At 38.1% G+C, this 23,828-nt stretch overlaps 1 protein-coding gene across 2 annotated transcripts in view; it reads right to left on the reverse strand.

Annotated features, from left to right (window-relative positions):
* Nucleotides 1-16,056, reverse strand: part of ASB15 (ankyrin repeat and SOCS box containing 15) — a 33,172-nt gene extending 17,116 nt beyond the window's left edge. Inside the window, exons 1-6 of one of the 2 annotated variants that reach the window (XM_020966369.2) lie at nt 15,890-16,056; nt 12,817-12,870; nt 6,462-6,569; nt 4,054-4,106; nt 3,831-3,962; nt 2,192-2,350 (exon numbers count right to left, since the gene is read on the reverse strand). In XM_020966369.2, the coding sequence (XP_020822028.1) occupies nt 2,192-2,350; nt 3,831-3,962; nt 4,054-4,106; nt 6,462-6,568 (451 nt within the window). In that variant the 5' untranslated portion in view covers nt 6,569; nt 12,817-12,870; nt 15,890-16,056. Of the gene's footprint in view, nt 1-2,191; nt 2,351-3,830; nt 3,963-4,053; nt 4,107-6,461; nt 6,570-12,816; nt 12,871-14,983; nt 15,019-15,889 lie in introns of those variants that run through there. The other variant, XM_078153960.1, reaches the window with a different exon arrangement.
* Between the last annotated feature and the right edge of the window lie 7,772 nt (nt 16,057-23,828).

The raw sequence follows: 23,828 nt of genomic DNA on the forward strand, positions 1-23,828 counted from the left end.
GTATAGTGTTTAAAATCTTCCTTTAGCTCTCTTAAGTTAAATAAACTGAGGTCCTTTGACCTTTCCTCATTTTAAACCTTTAACGATTTTAGTTACTATCCTCTGGCCTCCCTCCAAACTCTCCATATCGCTCTTCAGTGGCAGGTCCTAAACTTAGCTACACTGAGTTCCTGCCAGTAACATGTGCATCTTAGGAGCTCAAGCAGTTGTTGATAAGGCTGGCTTTAGAATCTGGGAAATGATTCGAAGGGGTTAGTCTTACAGGGGCCAACACCTTTGCAACTATCCTTGCAAACAGGGACAAAAATTTTACCCTGCACTGAAAAAGGAATTAGCTTCTCACTCTCATCTTAGGAAAGAAACAATCTAGAACCTAGAAACATAGCTTAAATAAACATTGTTTACAACTTATTATGCCCATGTACCCTTCCTACTTAGGCTACCTAAAGCTTCTTGATATTATCTGTCCCTGATCTGAAAATTATTCCCTTATTTGTGCATGCACATGTATATGTGTGTGTGTGTTTGTTTTAAGGGGCAGGAAAGAGAAAGAGATTCATATTAATATAGTCCATAAGGGCTTTTGTGGGAGTTCCCTTTATCCAAATATAATAGAAAGAGTGGAGTCATTAGAGCAGAGCAGTGGATAAAAGAATCATTATTTGCCCTTTTGATCGAGTCTTTGGGATTTTCCAAATATATCATAATATTGTCTACAAAAGGAGATGGTTTTATTACTTCATTCCCTATTCTGATTCCTTCTGTTTCTTTTTATTTTCTTATTGCTATTGCTAGGATTTCTAATACAGTATTGAATAATATTAGTGACAGTGAGTATCTTTGTTTCATACCTGATTTATTTTTAGGCATAAAAAACACATCTAGAGCTAGAGAAAGGTGCTTTTATATATAGCCTTTGATTTGGGTTTATGTAGTTCATGGTTTCATGGTTTCAAACAGTCTGAATAGTCCAGTTCCTAAAAGAAGGTGGTGGGAAAAGGTCTAAGGAGCACAAAAGTTAAGTACGCAAAGGAATAACTAGGAGAGACTGGGTGTGCATTGGAAAGAAGAATTCTGAAGATAGGTTGCATGTGGAGATTTAGATTTGTGAATCACTTGCATGGAGATGATTCTAGCATCACAGACTGAGAGCTAGAAGGGATTGTAGAGTTCATTTAGTCCAACTCCATTTATTTTATAGATAAGGACACTGAAGCCCAGAGAGGGTAAGTGTTTTTCCCCAAGGTCATACAGGTTATAGGTGGTAGACCATGAGATTCAAACTCACATCTCACTCCAAACAGAAGTTATAGATCTCAATGAGATTAGAAAGGGAGTGTAGAGGAAGAAGAGTAAAGGAAGCCAAGGATAGATATTTGGGGTTAGAGCACAGGATGTGAAACCTCCATAGTTGGTGACAAAGGGCCTATTTATTCCAGGGAGAGGTGTGTAGAGTCTCAAGTTGATTTTTCTAGGCGGGGAATCCTAGCTTCATTCCCTACCCCTTCGTCGGAATTTAGAATCTAGCCCCTCTCATGATGGCAACCTAGGCAAGTCACATGATAATAAATTAATAGTAAACCAAAGGCTAAGCTACAAAGTAGTAGTAGATAAAAGAGTCATTATCTGTCTATCCTTGTTTGCCCACACATAGCAAGACCCATCAGACTAAGCCAGAGGGTAGCTAGTCAACACGTGGCACAGACACAAGGAGGGAAGAAGGATAGATTTCAGGAAGTGGAAGTTATCAGCCAAACCATAGCTAGTTCAGGGGAAACAGTGCCTCAGGGCACTGACATAGGGAAGGGGGTACTCTCCTTCCCCCCCACTTTGAATTCCATCTCTGTTTCTCACCTTGTAGCTATATGCCTTCCACCTCAAAGGTCAAATCACTATGGTACCCATTGTGTGATGCTCCACAGTTACATAGGCCACCCTCTTCCTGAAGGGATTATCCCATCACCACTACCACCACCCTGCCCTTGGTTTTCCCTTTCCCCTTCGCCTCCTTCCCCTTCCACACTCCTCAAACCCTGCCCCCCAGTAAATCTGCCACAGAGGCATTTAGGGCTCTGGTTATTAGGTAAACTTATTTCTAGTACTGAACATAAACATCACATAGATTTCTTTATCAATTAACCAAAAGTTATTTAAGCACCTATGTATCCAGCACCTAAAAGAAGCCATTTACCAAGCAGAAGCGGAGTTTCTCCTTTGAGGTTTTTGGTGTCTGGACACACTCCCTTTTCCAGCAGAGTTCTTACATTTTCCACCAGACCAGAATCAATTGCTAGGGTTAATGGTGTTTCTCCATCACAAGTATTGTATTCCCAAAGAGTTTTGTAGGATGCTGAGACAGGAAAAACATTGTGTGGAATCATGAAAATATCAACAAGCATAATACATACAATGGTCACAAATTCCAACATTTTATCACATTTATACAATGCTTTAAATTGATTTCAGTATTTACTTGCAAGTTTATTAGCATGAACCTGTTGTTGAAGGTAGTGATAAGGTTACAATTTTCTGGTTTTCTAATTCAGCAACATTTTCTCCAAATCAGAAACTTTCTGAACAAATATGCTTAGAAAAATGCTGCAGAAATATGAACAAGGTCTAAAAAAACATCAAGTGTATGAATAGCAAACACAGATTCATTCACTGAATGAATAATCAATTTTACTGAGCACCTACTGCAGAGTACTACATATTAAATCCCAGAAATCTAGAACCAAGAAATGCCTTTCAAACTTAAAAGATTTAAATTTGGATGGCGCAGCTAGGTGGTACAGTGGATAGAGCACTGGCCCTGAAGTCAGGAGGACCTGAGTTCAACTCCAGCCTCAGACCAAACACTTGACACTTACTAGCTGTGTGACCCTGGGCAAGTCACTTAATCCCAATTGCCTAAAAAAAATAAATTTGGGATTAAAAAAAGGAAATCCTATATTAACAATGAATTTATTTGTGGATATCATTATCACAAGATGCAATATGGTTTGCAAAAAAAAATTCAAATTAATTAATGATGATGTCCTTTATGGGTTGGCATGACCAAAGAATTCGTCCCCAAGCCATCTACTGATGATTACTCTTCCTGTACTTAACTAGGCTGGTCCTTAAACAGTAGGCACAGACTGTTGCTGGCATCTTGAAGCCTTTTGAGCATAGTAGAATCTGCCAGAGTTCACTTATTTTTCCACAGGAATTAGGCAGGATAAGCAATGTAAAGAATGCCATTAAAGAAATGTATAATGTAAATAAAAAGATGGACCTGTCACATAGCAAGAGTTAGGAATAACCGAAAACCAACTCATGCCTTCCACTAGTATCTTTATAATGTCAAAATAACTCCAAGAAGGACCCTAGCATGTCGGTGGACCCTTTGTAGTGAACTTAGAGGAGAACGTGGACAATAGCTGCACAGACAGTACAGGCATGGATGGATTGTTGCAGGAAATACCTGCGTTGAAGAGATCATTGATTCACGGGAGTACTGAATACTGTATATCCATGATGGTTTATTGAGGAGTGGGATATATTCCTGTCCCTTTAAAGGACAGCTAAAGTCTCTCATAACACTCTTGGTGCCACTCTCAGAGACAATGCTGGAATGGATAGACACACCATGGATCTGTCCAAATGGCAATTCTTAGGTAGGTCCTTATGTTAGATTGTGACTTGAACAGCTCCTCCAAGAATTGCTTTTCTCAGATCCTATAGGCCACCACTCTGCTTTTCTTTGTGGTTTATTTTGAATCAGGATGGTAGCCATAACTTTTTTTATTCTTGTTTTGAGATAACTGAAGATATTTGGGTTCACTTACCATCCAGAACAATTTCAAGTATTTGTTGAACAGGTTGAACTGCCGCCTCATGCAGTGGGAACCATCCATTATCATCAGCTTCATCCAAAGCATATTTATATTTCACATAGTCCTGGAGCTCAAGGATTTGGCCTAAGTTAAACATATGAACTGATTGTAAATTTCCATTCTTAGCATTGCAAATCTTCCTTTCTAGTATTCTATGAACAATGTGCATAGATACCTTTTTTAATGGCTTCTACAAGTTTTCTGTTCTGAGCACTTAGAGGCACAAACCTAGCAAGGAAAGAAAATAGCTATGTTATTATACCACTTCAAGGCATTTAATGATTTAATTTTCCGTTGATTTCCACCCACATGCATTTATTCAAACCTTACAGGAAATGCATGAATATGAGGCTAACATACTTTTTGTTCTTCAAATCTGTAGAAAATAGATTTTAGAGTAGATTTATGATATTGGACCATTAGTGGGAATGACATGGTATAGAAGGCATACTTTATCTTTGAAACCAGTTCTAAGTAATACAAAATAAAACAGAATTGAAAGTTGTTGTATGAAAGTCAATTAATTCCATTATTCATGTTAACTACATGCCCCGAATGCTTAGCTCAAAATCTACTAACAAATGAAAACATAGGTAGTTATCTTTGCTTATTGATCACTATAGATTGTTATTTAGTTTAAAATTTTGGCTTTTTATCCTAAATAATCAAGATAAATTGTCAATTATACATTTACCTTTGAGCTATGCAGATCTGATTTAAATGGGAGCACAGAGTTCACTTTGCAAAATATTTTCAACTGATACAAAAATAAAAGTAGAGAGCATTTCCTGAAGATACTCCCAGTCTCTATCAATTTGTTGTTGTTGTTCCATTGTTTCAGTCATGTCTGACTCTTCATGACTCCATTTGGGGTTTTCTTGGCAAAGATACAGGAATTCTTTGCCATTTCCTTCTCCAGCTCATTTTACAGATGAGGAAACGGAGGCAAACAGGGTTAAGTGACTTGCCCAGGGTCACACAGCTAATAAGTGTCTGAGGCCAGGAACTCATGAAGATAAGCCTCCTTACTCCAGGCCTCCACACTTTATCCATTGTGCCACCTAGCTTCCCCAGTGTCTATCAATAGCTTTTGCCAAAATGTCATAATATGTGCTTTCTTCACCCTTTCCGTTTCTTCTTTTTCAATGGAAATAACACATTTTATAAAAGTTTCATTAACTCTATTGAGAAGAAATATCTTTTAGGAGCAAGGCTCATGAATGTCTTTTTCTGAAACAACAAATCAGAAAGGGGAAAATATATTTCCAAATATGCCTAAATTGTTCGATGCAGTAATTTTACAGCTTGGCTAATGAAATAATGTAATGAAATAATGAATGTACTTTGTAAAGCTTATAGGACCATATAAATGTCAGCTGTTGTTACAGGGGAGTCATTATGATAGAATGAAAAACATATTACACTGGGGTCAGGAGAAACTTGGGTTTGAATCTCATCTCTCACACTCATTAGCTATGTCATATAATTTGCCTGGGCTTCAGTTCCTCATCTGTAAAATGGGGATAATAAAAACTATAGCATTAACCTTTCTGGGATGCTGGAAGAACAAAATAAGATAAAGTACTTAGTATACCTTAAGACACTACATAAATATTAGGCAGCATTACTATCTCAAGTGTACAAAATAGTGCCTCTATAAGTCTTCTAAATCAAAAGATTCTAAATGTCGTAATAGATTTTGTCATATAGCAGAATATTTTGTAACGAGCAAGAGTGGAAATAGCTTAAACTATTTCAAATATGACATCAATTTGGTATATTTTTATTTAATTCTATCACTTAAACAACAATTAATGATAAGTACTGTAATTTATATGGTATTTTATATTTTGAGAAAGGTTAATAACTAATCTACTCATTTAACCAATAAGTTAGAATTATTCTGTGAATCTTACAATTTTATAGATGGGGAAACCATACCAAGCAGCTGACAAGTACATGGATTGTGCAGGGTTACATTAATCAATGGCAGAATGGACATGAGACTACAAAGTCATCTTCAGTGCTATCTAGGAATTGGTCACCTAAGTAATATGAGTATGTTTTTTCTTACTTGACTCCATATCTTGTTAACTTCATGTGATTTTAGAAAGAACAAATAGCATTGCATATTTGGGCAGTTCAACCAGAAAATTCTCATACATTTATTGGATTTGTGGATTTAATGAGTTTAGGAAAATTTTCAAAGAATTGAATTTGTTAGGATTTTAAAAATATCTAGCCCCTTATATTTTTTGGACTTGAGCAATGTAAGAATTTGTTTTGCTTAACTATGTTTATTTGTTAAAGAGGTTTTATTTTTCTTTTCTTTTTTCTTATTTCTAATTGGGGAAGAGGTATGTATGAAAGGGAGAAAAAAATAGATTTTTGTTCATTGAAAAATAATAAATATAATTTAAAAATATGCCATCGTCCCTCCCATTCTCTATCAGGGCATGAGTGAACATATCTAACAACTGTATTGGAAGGGCTTTCATAGATGAGGGATAAGGGAAGTTCTTCAATTTTATTTTTTTAATTATCAAAATTATATCTTATGTATTTAATTCCTGTGACTCTTACCTTTCAGGATAAAGCTCTTTCTTGTTGGCTTCAATGGATTCTTGAATGCTAACCTGAATTTCATAATCTGTGAGATGGTCCTCATCATAGACACCATTTTCCTCCATGCTTTGGTGTAATGTTAAAAGAAGCAATTTTGTAAAAGTCAGTACTTGGCCCAGGGCATCATTTGTAATTAATATGATAGCTCAAATGAAAGACATGAAATAACTAGCTTAAAAAAAAATCCAACCCTTCCCAAAAGACAAAAAATTTTTACATGTTTGCCATTTCCTTCTCCAGCTCATTTTACAGATGAGGAAACTTTCGCAAACAGGGTTAAGTGACTTGCCCAAAGTCATACAGTTAGTAAGTGTTTGAGGACAGATTTGACCTCAGGTCTTCCTGACTTCAGGCCTGGCACTCTATCTGCTGTGCCGCCTAGCTGCCTTATTAATATGAACATGCTGGAATATTATTGTGCTACTTGAAATGATGAATATGATGAATTCAGAGAAATTGTAGGAATTGATACACAAAAAAGTGAGCCGAACTAGACAAACAGTATGTATCAATCAATCCACAAATATTTACTGAGCACCTACCGAGCTACTTAGCCAACAGTTAGATGCTGGGGTTAAAAGTACTAAGAATGAAATAATCCCTAATTGCCAGGAACTTACATGACTGCAAAAATGTTCAAAAAAAAAAAAAAGAAAAAGACACTACAGGGCAGCTAAATTCAGATGATTTGTAATGATCATGACCAATCTTGGTCCTGGAGAACAGATGATGGCGGAGAATGCTCTCTTCTTTCATTAAAGTTGTGGGGAACTACAGGTATGCATTTGTTGTACACTTTCAGATGTGAATATTTTGTCAATCAGTTTTAACTATTTTTCTTTGTTACTAGAGTAAGTTTAGTGGATGTAGGAACGGATAAGGAAATGGCATAAGATGTCATTAATAAAGCTTTAAAAAATATACTAATGGGTACATGAAGAATGGAGTCAGCTAGATGTCTCACTGGATAGAACTCTCTGGGCCTTGGAGTCAAGAAGACCTGAGTTTAGATCTGGCCTCAGACACTTCCTAGCTGTGTGACCTTGGGCAAGTCACTTAACCTCTGTTTGCCTTGGAGGCAACTAGGTGGTTCAGTGAATAAAGCACTGGGCATGGAGTCAGGAAGACCTGAGTTCGGATGTGGCCTCAGACACTTCCTTCCTGTGGGACCTTCGGCAACTCACTTAACCTCTGTTTGCCTTAGTGCACTGGAGAAGGAAATGGTCAACCACTCTTATATCTTTGCTAGGAAAACCCCGTGGACCGTACTGGCATACTGTTGTCCACAGGGTCATGAAAAATTGGACACAGTTGAGCAAATTAATGATAACAACATGAAGGACAGTTCTAAGTAACAAGACATAGTCATGGGAAATAGCAGCTGATGGACTAATTTAGCATTTAGCAAAGCAGAATTGGTGTAGCTGTGTTTGAGAGAAGCTGTCATGAAAAAAGAGGTAGGGACTCTCACCCACTATTGCCACTTATCAGAAGGTAGCATAAAATTTCAGTGGGACCACACATTATCTTTTTAGTCACACCCAGTCCTACATCCAGATGGGGCAATATTGGGTTCTGAAGTACAATTCAATGATACTATTTTATAGACATTCTACTAGGAAGCATTGCTACCACTGCCCTAAATTAGCTTTTACCTGTACAGGGGGATCTTTCTGCCTTAGATGGTGCTAATTATATTCAGTCAAGCAAGCATTTATTCAGCATCTATCATATGCCAAGCACTATTCTAGGCACTAGAAAATATATTCTCAAACATAACTCAACCTCTGGTTTGTTTTTAGGCCACGTCATTTTACCCCAAGGTGGACTCTCTACTCTAACCATATGTGTTTACCACCCCCAACTCATGGTTTTCTCATTCACACTTCCATCCTTTTTCACATTAGTTTTTCTTACCCACAATGCCCTCCACATATGAATTACCATCATTCACTTCCAAACCTTTCTTAACAAATACATCCATCCCATTGGCTATACAACTTGTGGTACATGAATGCAATGGAATATTACTGTACAATAAGAAATTATAACTGAGAAAATAAAGAAGCATGGGAGGACTTCTATCACCTGATATAGAGTAAATAGAATCAGAAAAACAACACAATTATTACAGCTCTATAAATGGAAAAAGCAACAACAAATTTCACACCAAATGCTGTATAATTATAATGACCAAACTTGGCCCTGGAGATGAGATAAGACAACATATCTCCTTTTTTTTTTTTTTGCAGAGGCAAGAGATTATGGATATATTGCACATACTGCCAGATCTGATTGCTGTGTTGGCTAATTTTAACTAAACTAACTGCTTCCCCAGCCCCTCCCCCACCTCCGCCTGTCTCTTTTTATGCTTTGTTAGCAGGAGTAGTTCTCAGGGTAGGAAAGGGGAGTAAAATATATTTGGAAATGAAGGTAACATAAAAACAAAAGATATCAATAAAAATTATTCAAAACAAAACAAAACCTATCTCCCCTTTGAAATCTTCCCTGATTTTCCCTGCTGCTCCCTGATTGCTCTTTTACTGTGAGTCCCCTCTACCTTTATATCCTATGCTGTTTCCACTGTATTTTCACTTGCACTCATTTAGTGAGGTGTATGTTTTGTAACCCTCACTACCCTTCCTCCTCCAAGATTAGTTCCTGGAAGACTAGGCCCCTGTAGTCTTTCTTTTATATCACTTTATCTTACTACTGCCCTCATTCCCAAAGCACCTAGCAAATGGCTATTCATGAGGAAAATATGGACCCACTGACTGACAAGCACCAGTGTTTTCAGGTGGCACAATTAGCTGATGAACATAAACCTGTGGCATTGCATGCTGTCATTACAATACTGCTGTGGTGATAGGGGGATTGGATGGCCCATGGGATTAGTAATGGGATACAGAGCCTTTCACCTATTTAAATCACAGGTTTAAATCTAGTCCTGAGTAGACTTCAGGCTCTCACTGGATGAGATTTCTGAGGATGGAATCTCACTGGGAGAATAGGGTTGGACTGTAGGAAACCTCAAAAATGTTGTTTATACTAATGCCTAGAGTGTAGTTTGTATGTCCAAATTGGAAGATAACACGAGGTAACACTGATTTCTTAACTTAAATGAACCCCACACCCTCTACAGCCTACCTTACCATTTTCTGGAGAGATCCTGAATTTGACAGGAAGCCACGTGCATAGTGTATGAGACTTAACCAGCCACAATACATATGGTAGGCACACATTTGTACACAACAGGATGAAAGGAATGATGAGATGAAATAATGACAAAATTATTAAGTCCATATCCCACGTGGGGACAGTCAATTGAGTTGACTTAAGTCTTGCCCTTGCCCTAGAATGGACCAAACCACTTCTTGAAGTTCTTCCAGTCCTTTGAGTGTAAGATACCTGTGATAGCACTGGTATCTACCAGGGTTTCCCCCTGTCTCTATATGGGTTAGGAAGATGTAACAAAACCATAACTTGATTGGCCCAGGGGTGGAGGAGGGTCCAAGTTGTGCCTCTCTTGACATAGCTTCCTGGTGGCCTCTGGTTGTGTTAATATGACTTCCTGGTCACCTACGGGGCATAAAAGATCCTGCTCCCATGGGGTAGGGGCCCTTTAGCCTGATGTCTGACGACCACAGTAGTCACCACACTGAACACTCTGCTGAACAGATGTTTCATAGGAAGACAAGGGAAGTCTCAGCTACAGATGCTAAGTGCTACTATTCCTTTGTTCCAAATCCTTGCTATGTCAGGACAAAGTATACCTCCTTTTGTTAACTTACAAGTGCCTCATTTTGATCCACCATGGAACCTGATTATTGGGGTCCCAGTGTCAAACTCATTCCTAATAGTCCTTAAACTACTTGGATAGTAAACTCATTCATACAAAAGGAATGAATTCATCCAGGCTCCAAGTCGTAATTTAGGATTTTGTGGTGTTGTAGATCAGTGGTGTCAAAGTCAAACAGAAATAGAGATACATACATAAGGATCTTTGCAGGCCACATATTGACTTAGAAAACTATGTATTTATATTTCTTTTTTAAAATTAATACATCAACACATTAAAATCTGATAGGGACTACATTTTAATCTGGCTTGGATTGCATTTGGGAGTGCATATGGCCCATGTATATGACACCTTCACATGAGAGAGATGATTTCTATTTTTTGGTTAATGGATTTTATGATGAGTTGGCTCACCATAAAATTGGAATAATCATCTTTGGTCCTTAGTAGTTTTGAGACACAAAGGGACATAATAGATGGAAGTAGGAGTGAGGAAAACCTAGATTTGATCCCACCCTTAACACTTGCTAGCTATGTGACTTGTACCCATCAGCCTTATTTTCTTCATCTGTAAAATGGGGACAGTAATAATAATAAGAATTATATGGGCAGCTAGGTGGCTCAGTGGATAGAGTGCCAGGCCTAGAGTAAGGAAGACTCATTTTCTTGAGTTCAAATCTGGCCTCAGACACTTACTATGTGTGTGACCCTGGGCAAGTCACTTAACCCCTGTTTGCCTCAGTTTCCTCATCTGTAAAATGAGCTGGAGAAGGAAATGGCAAACCACTCCAGTATCTGTGCCAAGAAAACCCCAAATGGCGTCATGGAGAGTGAGACACAACTGAAACAAGTGAACAAGAAAAAGTAATAGCAGTAACAATAACTGTATTGCCTACCTCACAGCTGTCACTGATGCTCCAGTGATATGATACACATTCAAAAGCTTTAAAGCACTATTTAAATCCCAATTATTATTTTCATCCAAGGAGTTCTAAGTACTAGATGTTATTATTCAGTAGCAATATTTATTCTTTTATCCCATTTTACCAAGAAGATAACTAAGACTCGGACTTGACATATTTAAAAAAAGAAAAGTCAATGGCAGGGAATGAGAATCTTTTTGCTAAAGATGGATTTTTGCATTTATATAAGAACTAGATAGCTCAGATAGTGAAGATTTTCATACAAAACTAACAAGCTCATCCAGGGCTCTGGGTTGTAATTTAGCATCCAGTGGTGTTCTTTGGAGTGTGTATGAAGCAAAGAACACCTTTATTTTTAAATTCTAATCCAAAAGTCTCAGGAAAACACCCTACAGTCTGTTACCTTTAAAGGAAAACACACATGGCTCTTGCTTTTAACAGCCAGCTCTTGTCAGCAATAACTTCCAAAAATAAAAAATATCTTCCAGGGACACATAAATCTTCTCTTTTGGCCCTGTGTAATAGGCTTTGTGTTGCTTACGGTGTTCCGGGGTGTCCTAGGGTAGCCTTCAAACCCTGCCTTTTGTGTCTCAGAGCAAAGCCTCAGCATAACTATCCAAAACAAGGATCTGCATTCCAGCTAGTGCCTGACTGAAGTGGTCAGGCGGAGGTAGACTGTGTTCCAAGGCATTATGTATGAGTGATGAAGAGTACATAACATTTCTGTTCATCAGACTCCCTAAGTGGCTTTAAACCTGTCTTAATATCTCCTTGCTACTGAGGAAGGTGAAAAAGCTATAAAACTCTTCACAGTAAAATGTTTTAAACGTGTCACCTCTTACAGGGCAAGACCCATATCTTTCCTGATTAAATCTGTATAGTAGCTTTTATATCCCTATTCACTTAAATTGGTTAGCTACTTTTTAAAATTTTGAGTGTGTCTAAACTGGTTTACTATTTACCCCTTTCTGTCAAGAGTATCAAAGCTGAAACAGTCTTGGGGAAGGCTGGTCTTAAGAAATGGTAGTTAGCTTCCTGTGTGGTAGAAAGCACGAGCCCTAAAGTCTCTCTCTTCATCCCTACCTGTCAAGTGGATGAAATTCCACCAGTAATAAGCCTTTCCTTTGGGCCTTGAAGGCTTTTCCAATCATTAAGAGTCTCAATTAAAATGCAAATTGTCTTAGGAAGTGTGAAATCTTACTAATTGATAGCTAGTGCCCAATAAGGCCATGATGGAATACACGTGTAGGAATGGGAATAATTGATTTTAACTTGGGGAGATGAAGCATAAAATGAATGACAACAAATGTCCCAATTTTTCACAAAACTGAATCTGTTCCTGAATCTCTGAATAACAGTGCAGACATGAGATGTCTACAGCGGACTAGCCAGGTTAAATTCTGATGTGACCCCCTTGGGATGAATAATTTTTTTTTGAGGCAGTTAAGGTTGAGTGACTTGCCCAGGGTCACACAGCTAGTAAGTGTCAAATGTGTGGTCTGAGACCACATGTGAATTCAGGTCCTCCTGACTCCAAGGCTGGTGCTCTATCCACTAAACCACCTAGCTGCCCCAGGATGAACAGTTTTTACCTTCAAGCTGAAGTGGCCTTTGATTTGGTCAGGTTTCTGGAAGTCAGGATGACCCTGAAGGATAAAGATCAAAAGGATTAATTATAAGTATTAATAATTTTTGTTTCCATTCTTAAAACAATTATAATATTAGAATAAAGTTTATATATATATATATATACATATAAATTTATATATATTTTTTCCATTTATGTGTTAGCTTTTTAAAAAATCTGGGCCTTTGATTTCATCCAGGTACAAAATACTTAAAGAGGAGTATTCTATCAATGCAGATCAGTGACTTGTTCATAAGTTGTCTAGAGAGTTTTCTGGGTGCACTGAGAGGTTTAGTAATTTGATTGTGGTCTCACAGGTAGAATGTCTGAAAGGCAGGACTCAAGACCAGGTCTTCTTGACTCCATGGCAGCTAGGTGATAAGTGTTTAGATTGCTAGACTCATGGTCAGTAAGACCTGAATTCCAATGTTGCCCTAGATACCGTCATACAATTTCAATAACATTTTCCCTTCTAGGACTGTCTAGTTCCTCCAATAAGAAAACAACATCATTGAACTGATCTGTTCCTTCCTAAAAAGTAGCAGCACCTTTGGCAGAGATTCAGAGGGAGAAAATACTGTACTTTTAAGGCTAAGGCCAAAAAAAAAAAAGGGGGGGGGATAGGACAAGCCATTCTTTAATATCTTTTGAGAAATGTCCTGAACACTCACTCACGTAGTCCTATAAAAGAACAGATCAACAGTGGTGCTCTCCAGGTCATTTATGTGGCTTCTACAAAATTAGTTTTCATTTCTTGTACTGCAATCTTGCCTAAATCTTAAGTGAATAAAGAACTAACCAGGTATATACTCTCATATTGGGTTGGGTTAATCCTAACTAATACTTTCAGGCAGTGGAATTTCATGTACTCTTTTTGATGCCGAAGCCAGATGGGATTATGGGAGAAAAATAAGATGACTTCTGGGTGTACAGAACCAGAAGAAGCCTTATCCTCACATGCACTCTGATTCCCTGAGGGAGTCTAGACAGGCTAAGAGGGAAGGGCAGACAGAGGAGGGCAAATTAGAACACACAGGGCAGCACCCACTTTAAGAAAACTCTTATACCTAAAAATCCTGAACTTATAGTGTAGAACAGTTATTCACTTTATGAAAAGATGTCCTAAAAGATTTGCTTAGTGAGTATATTAAAAAAAACATGATTTGATTGACAAGTATTAATTTACATAGCTAGAACTTGTCAGGAGTGCAAAGATAGCATATAGCCAGGCGCACCTGTCCTAGTACTAAGGAAAAGAAGCTATAAACCCTTTTTTTGGTCCATTCTTGGCCAAGTGCCTAGATGTTCATAATTTGGCTACAAGGACGTTGGTAGTAGGGGCAAAAGAACATGTTTCTGCTCTGTGGTTCTGTACTATCTTTCTTTGCTCCTGAAAAGCTGTGTATGTTACAAATATCCTAGGAGAACTGGATATTTACAGAAATCATATCGTAAATCTCTTCCTAAAGAAAATATTTAATTTCTCGTCCATCTTTGGTGAAAAGTTTCATTTATCAGGTTTGCATAAAGTGGTCCGCAGGTACTTCCAACCCTGCTGCTTAAGTAATCCAGAATCACTAAGGAAGGACTCCTGATCTGGAATCATGAACCCTTCCCAAGAATTTCTTGCTATTAGTTCTCTGACCCCAAAGTCTTAAGAAAGGTTTGTTATCCTCAATTGCTGTGACAGAATGTAGTTGGAATGGTGAGTTCCAGATTAATGAAGGCTTATTTCATATCATATAAACGAATGAACATTAGAAATGGCACTTAATATAATGGTAATATAGTCTAAAGAATAATATGACTTTTCAAATACTACAGTGGAAAAAGAAAGATTTTAAACAAATTCCCATTTAAAATATAAATAATCATTATTTCTGAAAATTCAACTGAAATATTAAAGAAGTTGAATATTCAGTGATCTGTATCTACTCTCTTCTGCAAAGGACTCAGGAAATATAGCTCTAGAAATTTAGGCTGTAGGAAATAAGGACTTGGGAAATATGGCTTAGGAAAAACATTCACCTAACACTAGCTTGCTAGAGAGGCAGCCGGGTAGTAAGGTGGAATAAGCCCTGCATTTAAGTGTCAGGAAGATCTGAGTTCAAATCCTGCTTCAGAGTACTTACCCTGGATAAATCATTTAACCAGCTCAGCCTCAGTTTCCTCATCTATAAAATAGGAATGATAATAGTACCTACTATTATTGTCGTGAGGATCAAGTGAGATGCATAAGTAAAGTACTTTGCAATCCTTAAAGCACTGTATAAAGGCTAGCTATTATTTTTAATGTATAAAAGAATTTGCAAATGGAATATGAAACTTCTATTTGATTTGAAACTTGATAGCAAATCATTCCAACTGGATTAAAAAGTCCTATGTAAAAGAAAATTTATGGTAAGGTTTATCTATATCATTTATCTAACATTAATTTCTCCCTCAAGATCCAGGATCGGCTATAGAGTTCAATAGCACACACTCTGAAATTTCTAACACTGATTAAAAACTTTGTCCTTCACATCTATATCCATATCTATATCTATATCCATATCTATATATCTATTTATATACACACACATACACACATATATGTTGTATACACAGTATGCATGTATGTAGATATATATATATATATATATATATATATATGTATATATATATATATTTGCCTCCAAATGCTGTTAATATTATCCAAAGTCTGAAATAATCACAAATCACTAGGAAGAAAAAAACCTCCTGATTAAAAATTGTATCTACCACAGATTGGTTACTCTTAAATATCTCTGGGACATGCTTAATTATATGAGGGAAAAATGCTCCTCTACGTTGGTGTTTTAAAAACAGACAAATCAGTTCTGGGATCATTCTATAACTGAACAGATCCTAGGCGTTCAAGCCTTAAGGTTGAGCCGCCCAGAGATTCAGGGAGAGCCACCTGAGTCTGTACATGATTTGTTAGAGTACATTTCCAATTCGAAACTACTTCCCCATTATGCTAGTGAACAAGGTGCAGATCAAGTATGTCATAGTCTCACCTTTTGGAATCATCATCTTGTCATTCGTATCCAGGGACCTGACTTCCTAACCAAAAGAAACAGTGCCCCATGAGCCAATGTGTCCCTTCATGTATCTAAATTTAAATATCCAGTTGGTAGTTAAATTAAGACCTGACCTTGCTCAACTGAAACATAAGCAGGGTCCAGCATAGAGGAAAGTATTACCCATGACTTCTCTAGAATCTCATCAAAAGGAACATGAGACTGCTGTGGTAGAAACAGATTATTTGTGCCCTGATTGGTTCAAACAGCTATCAGTAACAAAACAAATGAGCTGCCAGCTGAGCTGTGAGGGCTGTGCCAAACCAAAGGAACAAAATGCTGTCTAGCTTTGTATTATAGTGTGAAGGTACACAAAATGGCCAAGTGGGACTAATTTCTGATTCAGTGCTTATCTTAATGACACAAAACTCAATCTCATCTTTATCATATTATGTCACAAAACTGACTCTTCAACATTTTTAAAAAGTCATGTTGAGTCTTAATGTAATACCAGGCTTGTTATTTTCTGAATTCAATGAAAGTTGGTGGCTCAGTTTTGTCTAGTGAGCATTTAACAACTTCCAATCTGACTAGGTAGAGCCAGGCATTATGTAATGGTCAGTAATAGCTTGTCTGTTCAAGAATCCCCAGGTAAATGAATTGACATAAATTCCAGGAAAGTAGGCTGTAGACATAAAATGAGAAAGGAATAGATACTAAAACAATAAAAGCCTACTACCACAATAATTAGGAAAATTCAGTTGAGGATCAGTATCAGATCAGAGACTTCTTAATCCAGTTATCCAGCTAGACTGCCTCAGGAAATTATGAATTTTATATCTGTGTATCTGTATACATTTTGTATATGTGGGGATAGGGGAATAGAGTTAGGTTAGTCAAAGTAAAATTCTTGAGGGCTGGGACTGTTTTGATTTTGTCATTGTATTGCCAAGCATTGCAGAATGCCTCGCACATGGCAGAGGCTTAATAAATATTTGCAGAATTAAATTGACTTTCTCAATTTAAGTCCAATGTTTCTATTTATTACAAATGAAAAAGCAAAGTGCTCAAGTCCTAAGTATTTCCATACTCTTCTGAGAGTTAGAACTCTGGCAGAAAATTCCTATGAGGATAATGTTACTTGCTGAGACTTCCTGTGGGTGGGGGTACTGCATAAAAATAGTAATAGTAGTAATTTTGTTGTTATTGTTCATTTGTTTCAGTTGTATCTGACTTCATGACCCCATCTGGGGTTTTCTTGACTGAGATATTGGAGTGGTTTGCCATTTCCTTCTCCAGCTCATATTACACATGAGGAAACTGAAGCAAACACGGTTAAGTGACTTGCCCAGGGTTACATAACTAGTAAGTGTCTGAGGCCAGATTTGAACTCACAAAGATGAATTTTCCTGACTCCAGGCCTGGCACTGTATCCATTGTACCACCTATCTGCTCTAATAGAAGTAATAGCTAGAATTTATCTAGTGCTTTAACATTTTCAAAGTGTTTTACTAATATTATATCACAGATCAGACATGAATAGAGATGGAATTTGGATTATTTTGTTCTTACCCTAACTTTGGAAAAGTAGGCCTAAGCCTAAAAACAGTGGGAACTAGGACAATAACATGTTTAAATTATGAGTGCATGAAAAAATTGACAAAGAGTCTCTCTTTAAGCTCATGGCTCCCAGAAAAATCTTTCCCAGCTGTGGCTAAATGGCCTCACTTTATAGGCCTCCAAGTTTTGTAGGGTCTTCTTGGGCAGTGACTGCCCCTGTGACTCTTCAGTAATCATTTGGTTTTTTTAAAGCAGCTATGTAATAGCAAAAGTACTAAACTTGGAGACAGGAAAACCCTTGATTCTAATTCCACCTTCAACACTTACTAGCTCTATGATCATCCATCCATCCATCTATCTATCTATCTATCTATCTATCTATCTATCTATCTATCTATCTGTCTGTCTGTCTGTCTGTCTGTCTGTCTGTCTGTCTGTCTGTCTTTCTATCATCTATCTAATAAGCTATGATAATTACTTTTTGTGATATGCTTATTACTTTTTTCCCTTCTCACTAGTCATTTCCTGTGTAAAAAAGTTCCAAATGGTGTACCTGTGTACCCTTACAGTGTCTCTTCTGCCCATCTGGCTTCAGTTTATCACACAGCAACTATTTAGGTAGGGGGGAAGGGGATCCTTCATTTGAGTGACCTGTCCAGCCTAGAAAGGTTGAACTTTCATAATGACTGAGCCTTCTGATGCCAAGAGAACAAGGGCACACCCACACTCCATTATTAAGGAATGTTGGAACTGTTAAGTAATATTAAAAATAAAGTCTTAGCAGCAAGGTGCAGCTGAGAGGAGTTATGCAGAATGCACAGTTGGAGTACTTCAATCTTGAAGTTGCTTGACTCTTTTAGTTCACTTTTCGTGGTTTTATAGAGTGCTCTGACAGTGAGGAGAAAGTCTGTTTTGTTTGAAGGACAGTACGAGAAAATGTCATATTGGGACAGACCTATATGTGTCCTCTGGTCCTAGTGTTCTGTCTCCTGAGTGACCCTGAGGGCATCATTGTTGTTCTTGATGTCCATCTCAAATGGGAGGAATGTATTTCAAAACATGCTGCTTTTCTTTAATAATCATATGGATCTGCCATCCCGCTGACCCAACCAGCCAACACAGCTGCACTTTGTGCTACAAGCTGACTGCCTGCAATTTGAAATAGTATTGTTATATGTCCTAAATGTAGTGCTTTCATACTTTAAAGGCTCTTTCCTTCATCATCATCAAATATTAAAAATTTTTAAAAATTTATTAAATGCTTACCACTGTGCTGGGCTCTGGGGAATTAAAAGAGAAATAGGACATGGGCCTGATCACATGGAGCTTGTCCTTGTGTGGGGGATGGGGACAATGGTACTACATCCACAAACAGACGCCATCCAAACAGAAAAAAATAAACACGTGAGAGGTGCACATCAGAAGGGACACCAGAGACCTGGTGAAGGCTTCGTGGAAGAGGGAGTGCTGGCCCTGAGTTCTGGGTGATGGGTAAGAATAAAAAGTGTAGAAGGTTTTTTTCCAGGCCCGGGGAACAACACGAGCAAAGATTCAGAGATGGGAAAATAGGTAGAATAGTTGATATTCACATAAATACTTTGAATTTACAAAGTACTTTTTATACGTTATCGCATTTGAGTCTCACAATAGCCCTCCAAGGAAGGAACCACAGGTTTTATTATCCTTATTTTACAAAGACTAAAAGCTCAGTAGGGCTGGGTGACTTAATCTAGTCACACAACTTGAAAATGTTGGAGGCAGGTTCTAAAATCCAGGTCTCTCTGGACTCCCAAGTCCAACATTTTCCTAGTTCATCATGCTGTTTCTTGGCATACCCAGAGCTTAATCTGAATGTGAATATAAGAAGGGGATGCATGTCAGATAAGGCTGGAAAGGTCTGGCATAGCAGGGCAAGCAGCATTGATAACCCACAAGGGCAGGGCTCTAAGGAAGCAGCAGCAGCTGTTGTTCCGGGAAGTACACAATTACTTAACCACCAGTGGGGGTAACCATTAGCCAGTGAACTTAAGGAGCAAGCATGTTGTGGTTGTTTCCTTTTATAGAAGCCTTCATAGTTCTATTGGTACAGAGTGAACAAGAAAAAAGGAAGAAGAAAAGGAATAAGGCAAGATAGTCTTTGTAGTGAGCAAGTATGGCACTGATGGTTTGTAATCCAAAGGTGTCTATCTTTGGGCCTTCTATTAGTATGCCTTTCATAAAGGAAAAGGAATAGGAAGGGTGTGTCCTACTGGGTACATTTCTCTGGGTTTATGGATAAGTTGATGCTATGTGCCCAATAGGATATTTATTGTTTGACCATTCCTTTTCCTTCAGGGCATGATAACAGGAAGAGTTAGAACCAATGTCACAAGGTAGGGGTGGCACCACACTGTGGGGGTTCCTGGAAAGCCAAGCGAATATTTTTGTACCTTATGGAGCAAGCAGCAGGGAGGCAGAATCCCTGAATGCTAGTCATTGAAGAGTTTTGAGAGTGGGAGTGACATTATCATTTCTGTGCAATAAAGAAGGTTAATCTGACATTAGAGAGAAGAAGGCATTACAGGAAAAGAGAAGAGGTGGAGCGACTGAATAGAAGGCTATCATAAATGTCTTGGTGGGTTATAATAAGGGCTTAGACTTGGATGGTGATGATAATAATAATAAGAGCTAGCATTTATATAGTGTCTTATATGTGCTAGGTACTGTGCTAAGCGCTTTACAAACATTATCTCATTTGAATCTTACACTCAAAGGGAGGTGCTATTATTTTCTCATTTTATGGAGAGTTCAGTGCAAAGATAGGCATGCTGATTACATCAATCCCCAGAATACAGGGCTTCCTCAAAGAGATTCATCAAAGAGACAAGCTTAACATTTCACATAGGAAAAAACAAACCGATGAAGAATGCCAATTGCCCAGATCAATATGTCAAATTCAAATAGAAATGGGGGCCATTAAACCATGCATTATCTGTGTTCTATTGTGTTTTCATTTACTTTGTTAAATATTTCCCAATTCATTTTAATCTAGTTCAGCCACACTTGAAAGGGTTGCTGGCTGCATGAGCCCTGCATATTTGACACCTCTGGCCCAGACCACTGCACACATTTGGTTGGACAATCCATTGAGTTGGTTTATAAGTGTTCTGCATATTTCAGATAGGCATGGGGGGTGAACAATGACTGGGCCCAGAATTTAGTAGGAGAAAGAGAATAGGTTGAATTGCATTTGGGAAATTATGTAGTGCTTTTTAACAATTCAAAGCTGCTTCCTGACACACGCATAGAAACCATCTTCATACCAATATTCTACTGTAATGTTGTACAGCTACAAACCATGCAGGAATAGTCTTTGATGAATCAAAATTGCATATGACCCAGAAGAGACTCACAGTAGATGTAAGTAGACTACAACCAATGATGACTCAACTATAATAAGTGGCATAAAAATAGTGTCCAGTGAATATATATGATTGAGAAAGGACATGAGCTAATAATGTAACAAGAGTGAAAGATAACAGATGGACAGCTCACATGCCACATTACTACTTATGAAATGTTCAGTACCTAGAGTAATAATTCTGGAATGCTGAGCAGACCCTCTGTGGAGGATATACGGGATTGTGGACAAGAATCTGCAAAGGATGAGAAAGTGTAGATGAGCTGTACTCTGTATTGGAGAGAGCACACACATCAATAAAATGGGAAATACAGCTGGACCAGGCCAAGTACATACACTGAGGAGATCTGTGTTTGAGGTGACCCAAGTTTGAGAGAATTGAGGGACAGATTCTCAAAATATTTGAAGGAGATGAAGATACCAATGATATGGAAAACACACACACACACACACACACACACACACACACACACACACACACCCTTCTTACTGTTACCAAAAAAAAGGAAACCAAGAAAATAACAACTCCTGACCCATATGCCCACTTTCTCATCTTTATAAAAAATTTTTATGAGACTAATATTCACACAGATCAAGGATATTCTTGATGAGAATGGTACAGAGTTTCACAAGTGATATTCTATAGTAGTACACATCTTTATTGTCATACAATTAACTAAAAGATGTAGTGAATACAAGATTCCACTGTACTTAATTGTTTGTTAACTATAAAAATTGTTATTTGATTCAGTAGAACAAGGCTTACAATCTATATTCTAATAAGGAATCTTCTGTGCATATGCAAAATTATTCAAGATTCCTTAAAATATATTACAAAGATATCATTGTTTGACAGCCATCTGATCATTATATCAAGTATGGCATATGACAGGACTATGTATACTTGTTAAAGGTATACATAGTCATATATATACAGTTTGTGTGTGTGTGTATGTATATATATACATACATATATATACACACACACACACATATATATACGCATATATATATGTGTGTGTGTGTGTGTATGTGTGTGTGTATACATATACACACACAAAGGTATCTCATGGAGGAGACCTAGAATAGAGTCCCAAGTCAGAGGGATTCCTGTAGTAGGCAAGGTCCTCCAAATTTTCCTATTTGCAAATAACATTATTTATATTGTGCCTGGTCATTCTACAAAGCTTCTCCAGTGAGATTCATAATAATTCAAAACAGATTAGTTTAACTAATATCTACACAGGAAAAACAAAGTGGATGAAAAATGCATATTTGCTCAGACTATAATACACAGCTAGATAAGCAATTAACTGAAACATGTAACTTAGACAAGCACTGAAGAAAATGAGTTGGGCACAAAATTGAATGGGAAGAATGTAGACTTGAAATTACACTGGAATTTGGATTCCTTTTTACATATCGGTTAGGTTAGGGGAACTCTAAGGCGCCTTCCAACTCTATGATTCTAGGAGTCCTTGAAACATTTTTTTCTTTTTTTAGTTCAGTGATACATGATCACATGTGAATATGGATAGGAATGTGCCAGCAGAAAGGGAAAAAAAAACTGATGATGCACGATAGTAATATAATTGTTGGAGCTAGGTCCTAAAAGAAGCTGTTGCTTGGAGAAAGCTATGTTCCTTCCCTGAAAAGTCAGTGCCTTGGTATGTTGTTCAGAGTAACAAAACTAGCAAGAATTGGAGCTCCTGGCCTTGAATTAGGCTGTTACTGAGTTACACAGCCTGTTCCAAGACTATGTGAACAGAGCCAAGTTCCAAGTATTGATGACTAATGAAACAGTGACATTCTGAAAAGCATTAAGATGGAAATTGCTAGCTAGAAATGGATGGTAACACTTGCCAAAGCTGGTATAGAACAAATTCTACTGGCCTGAGATTGCAGTGTATGTACGTAAGAATTGTGAGACCAATACTCAGTACATTCAAGGGAAAGTGCTATTTATTCCTACTGTTTACCTGGAGAGGATAAATACCAGCAAGCCTTTGGAGCTGGTGGGAGGGGATAGGAAAAACATGAGCAACGTACTAGTGTCAACAGTCACGTGAGTCCATATTTGAAGGGGACACCAGCAAAGATGCAGAGTAGGAGGCAGCAGTATAGCTTAGCTCTTCCCAACAATTATCCCAGCAAAGGCCTAGAAAAAAATATCAGACCAAGCTGTGATGGAGAAATTTAAAAAAAAAATCATGGTGAATCATTTTTCCAGCCTAGGACACCACAGGGAAATAGTCATAGGTCCGCAGACACTGGGGATGGGGTCTAGTAGCCAGGAAGACACCCCATGGAGTCTCCTAGTGTGGGAACAAGGTCTTACAGATGTGTATATGGGCAAGATGGGCTGCTGGGTGGCACAATGAGTAGAGGCCTGGAGTCGGCAAGACTTGGGTACAAATCTAGCCTTAGATACTTGCTAGTTGTGAGACCCTGAGCAAGTCACCTCGCCCTGTTTGCCTCTGTTTCCTCCTCTGCAAAATGAGCTGGAAAAGGAAATGGCAGACCACTCCATTATCTTTGCCAAGAAAACCCCAGTGGGGTCATGAAGAGTCAGCCAACACTGAAAGGACTAACTATGAGGGCAAGAAGAGACCCCCAGATCCAACAGAGAGGAGCCTGATACTGTGTGGGAACGGGAACCAACTGGGGACTCTGCTCTTTGTACCTCAGAGTTAGGTTGCAAATGCATTGTGGACTGAGGAGGGGACCTAACCCTAGGAGTGCTAGACTAGGACAAGGAACAGTCTTGTGCCTCTGGATGTATGTTGGGCAAGAAGCAGGAGTAGAAGCAAACAGCAGCTGTGTGACTCTGAGTTGAAAGGTTCATAGCTGGAAGACAATGATCAGATTTTGCCCTAGATCAGATTGCTTTGAGGGCACTGAAAACGTGCAAATTCTTAGCCCAAACTACCCGCAAGATCCTTGAATAACACAGTACTCAGAAGCAAGGGAAAATCC

This window comes from Phascolarctos cinereus, unplaced genomic scaffold, assembly GCF_003287225.1.
Source record: "Phascolarctos cinereus isolate Bilbo 61053 unplaced genomic scaffold, phaCin_HiC Scaffold_1;HRSCAF=81, whole genome shotgun sequence".
Taxonomy (NCBI): Eukaryota; Metazoa; Chordata; class Mammalia; order Diprotodontia; family Phascolarctidae; genus Phascolarctos; species Phascolarctos cinereus.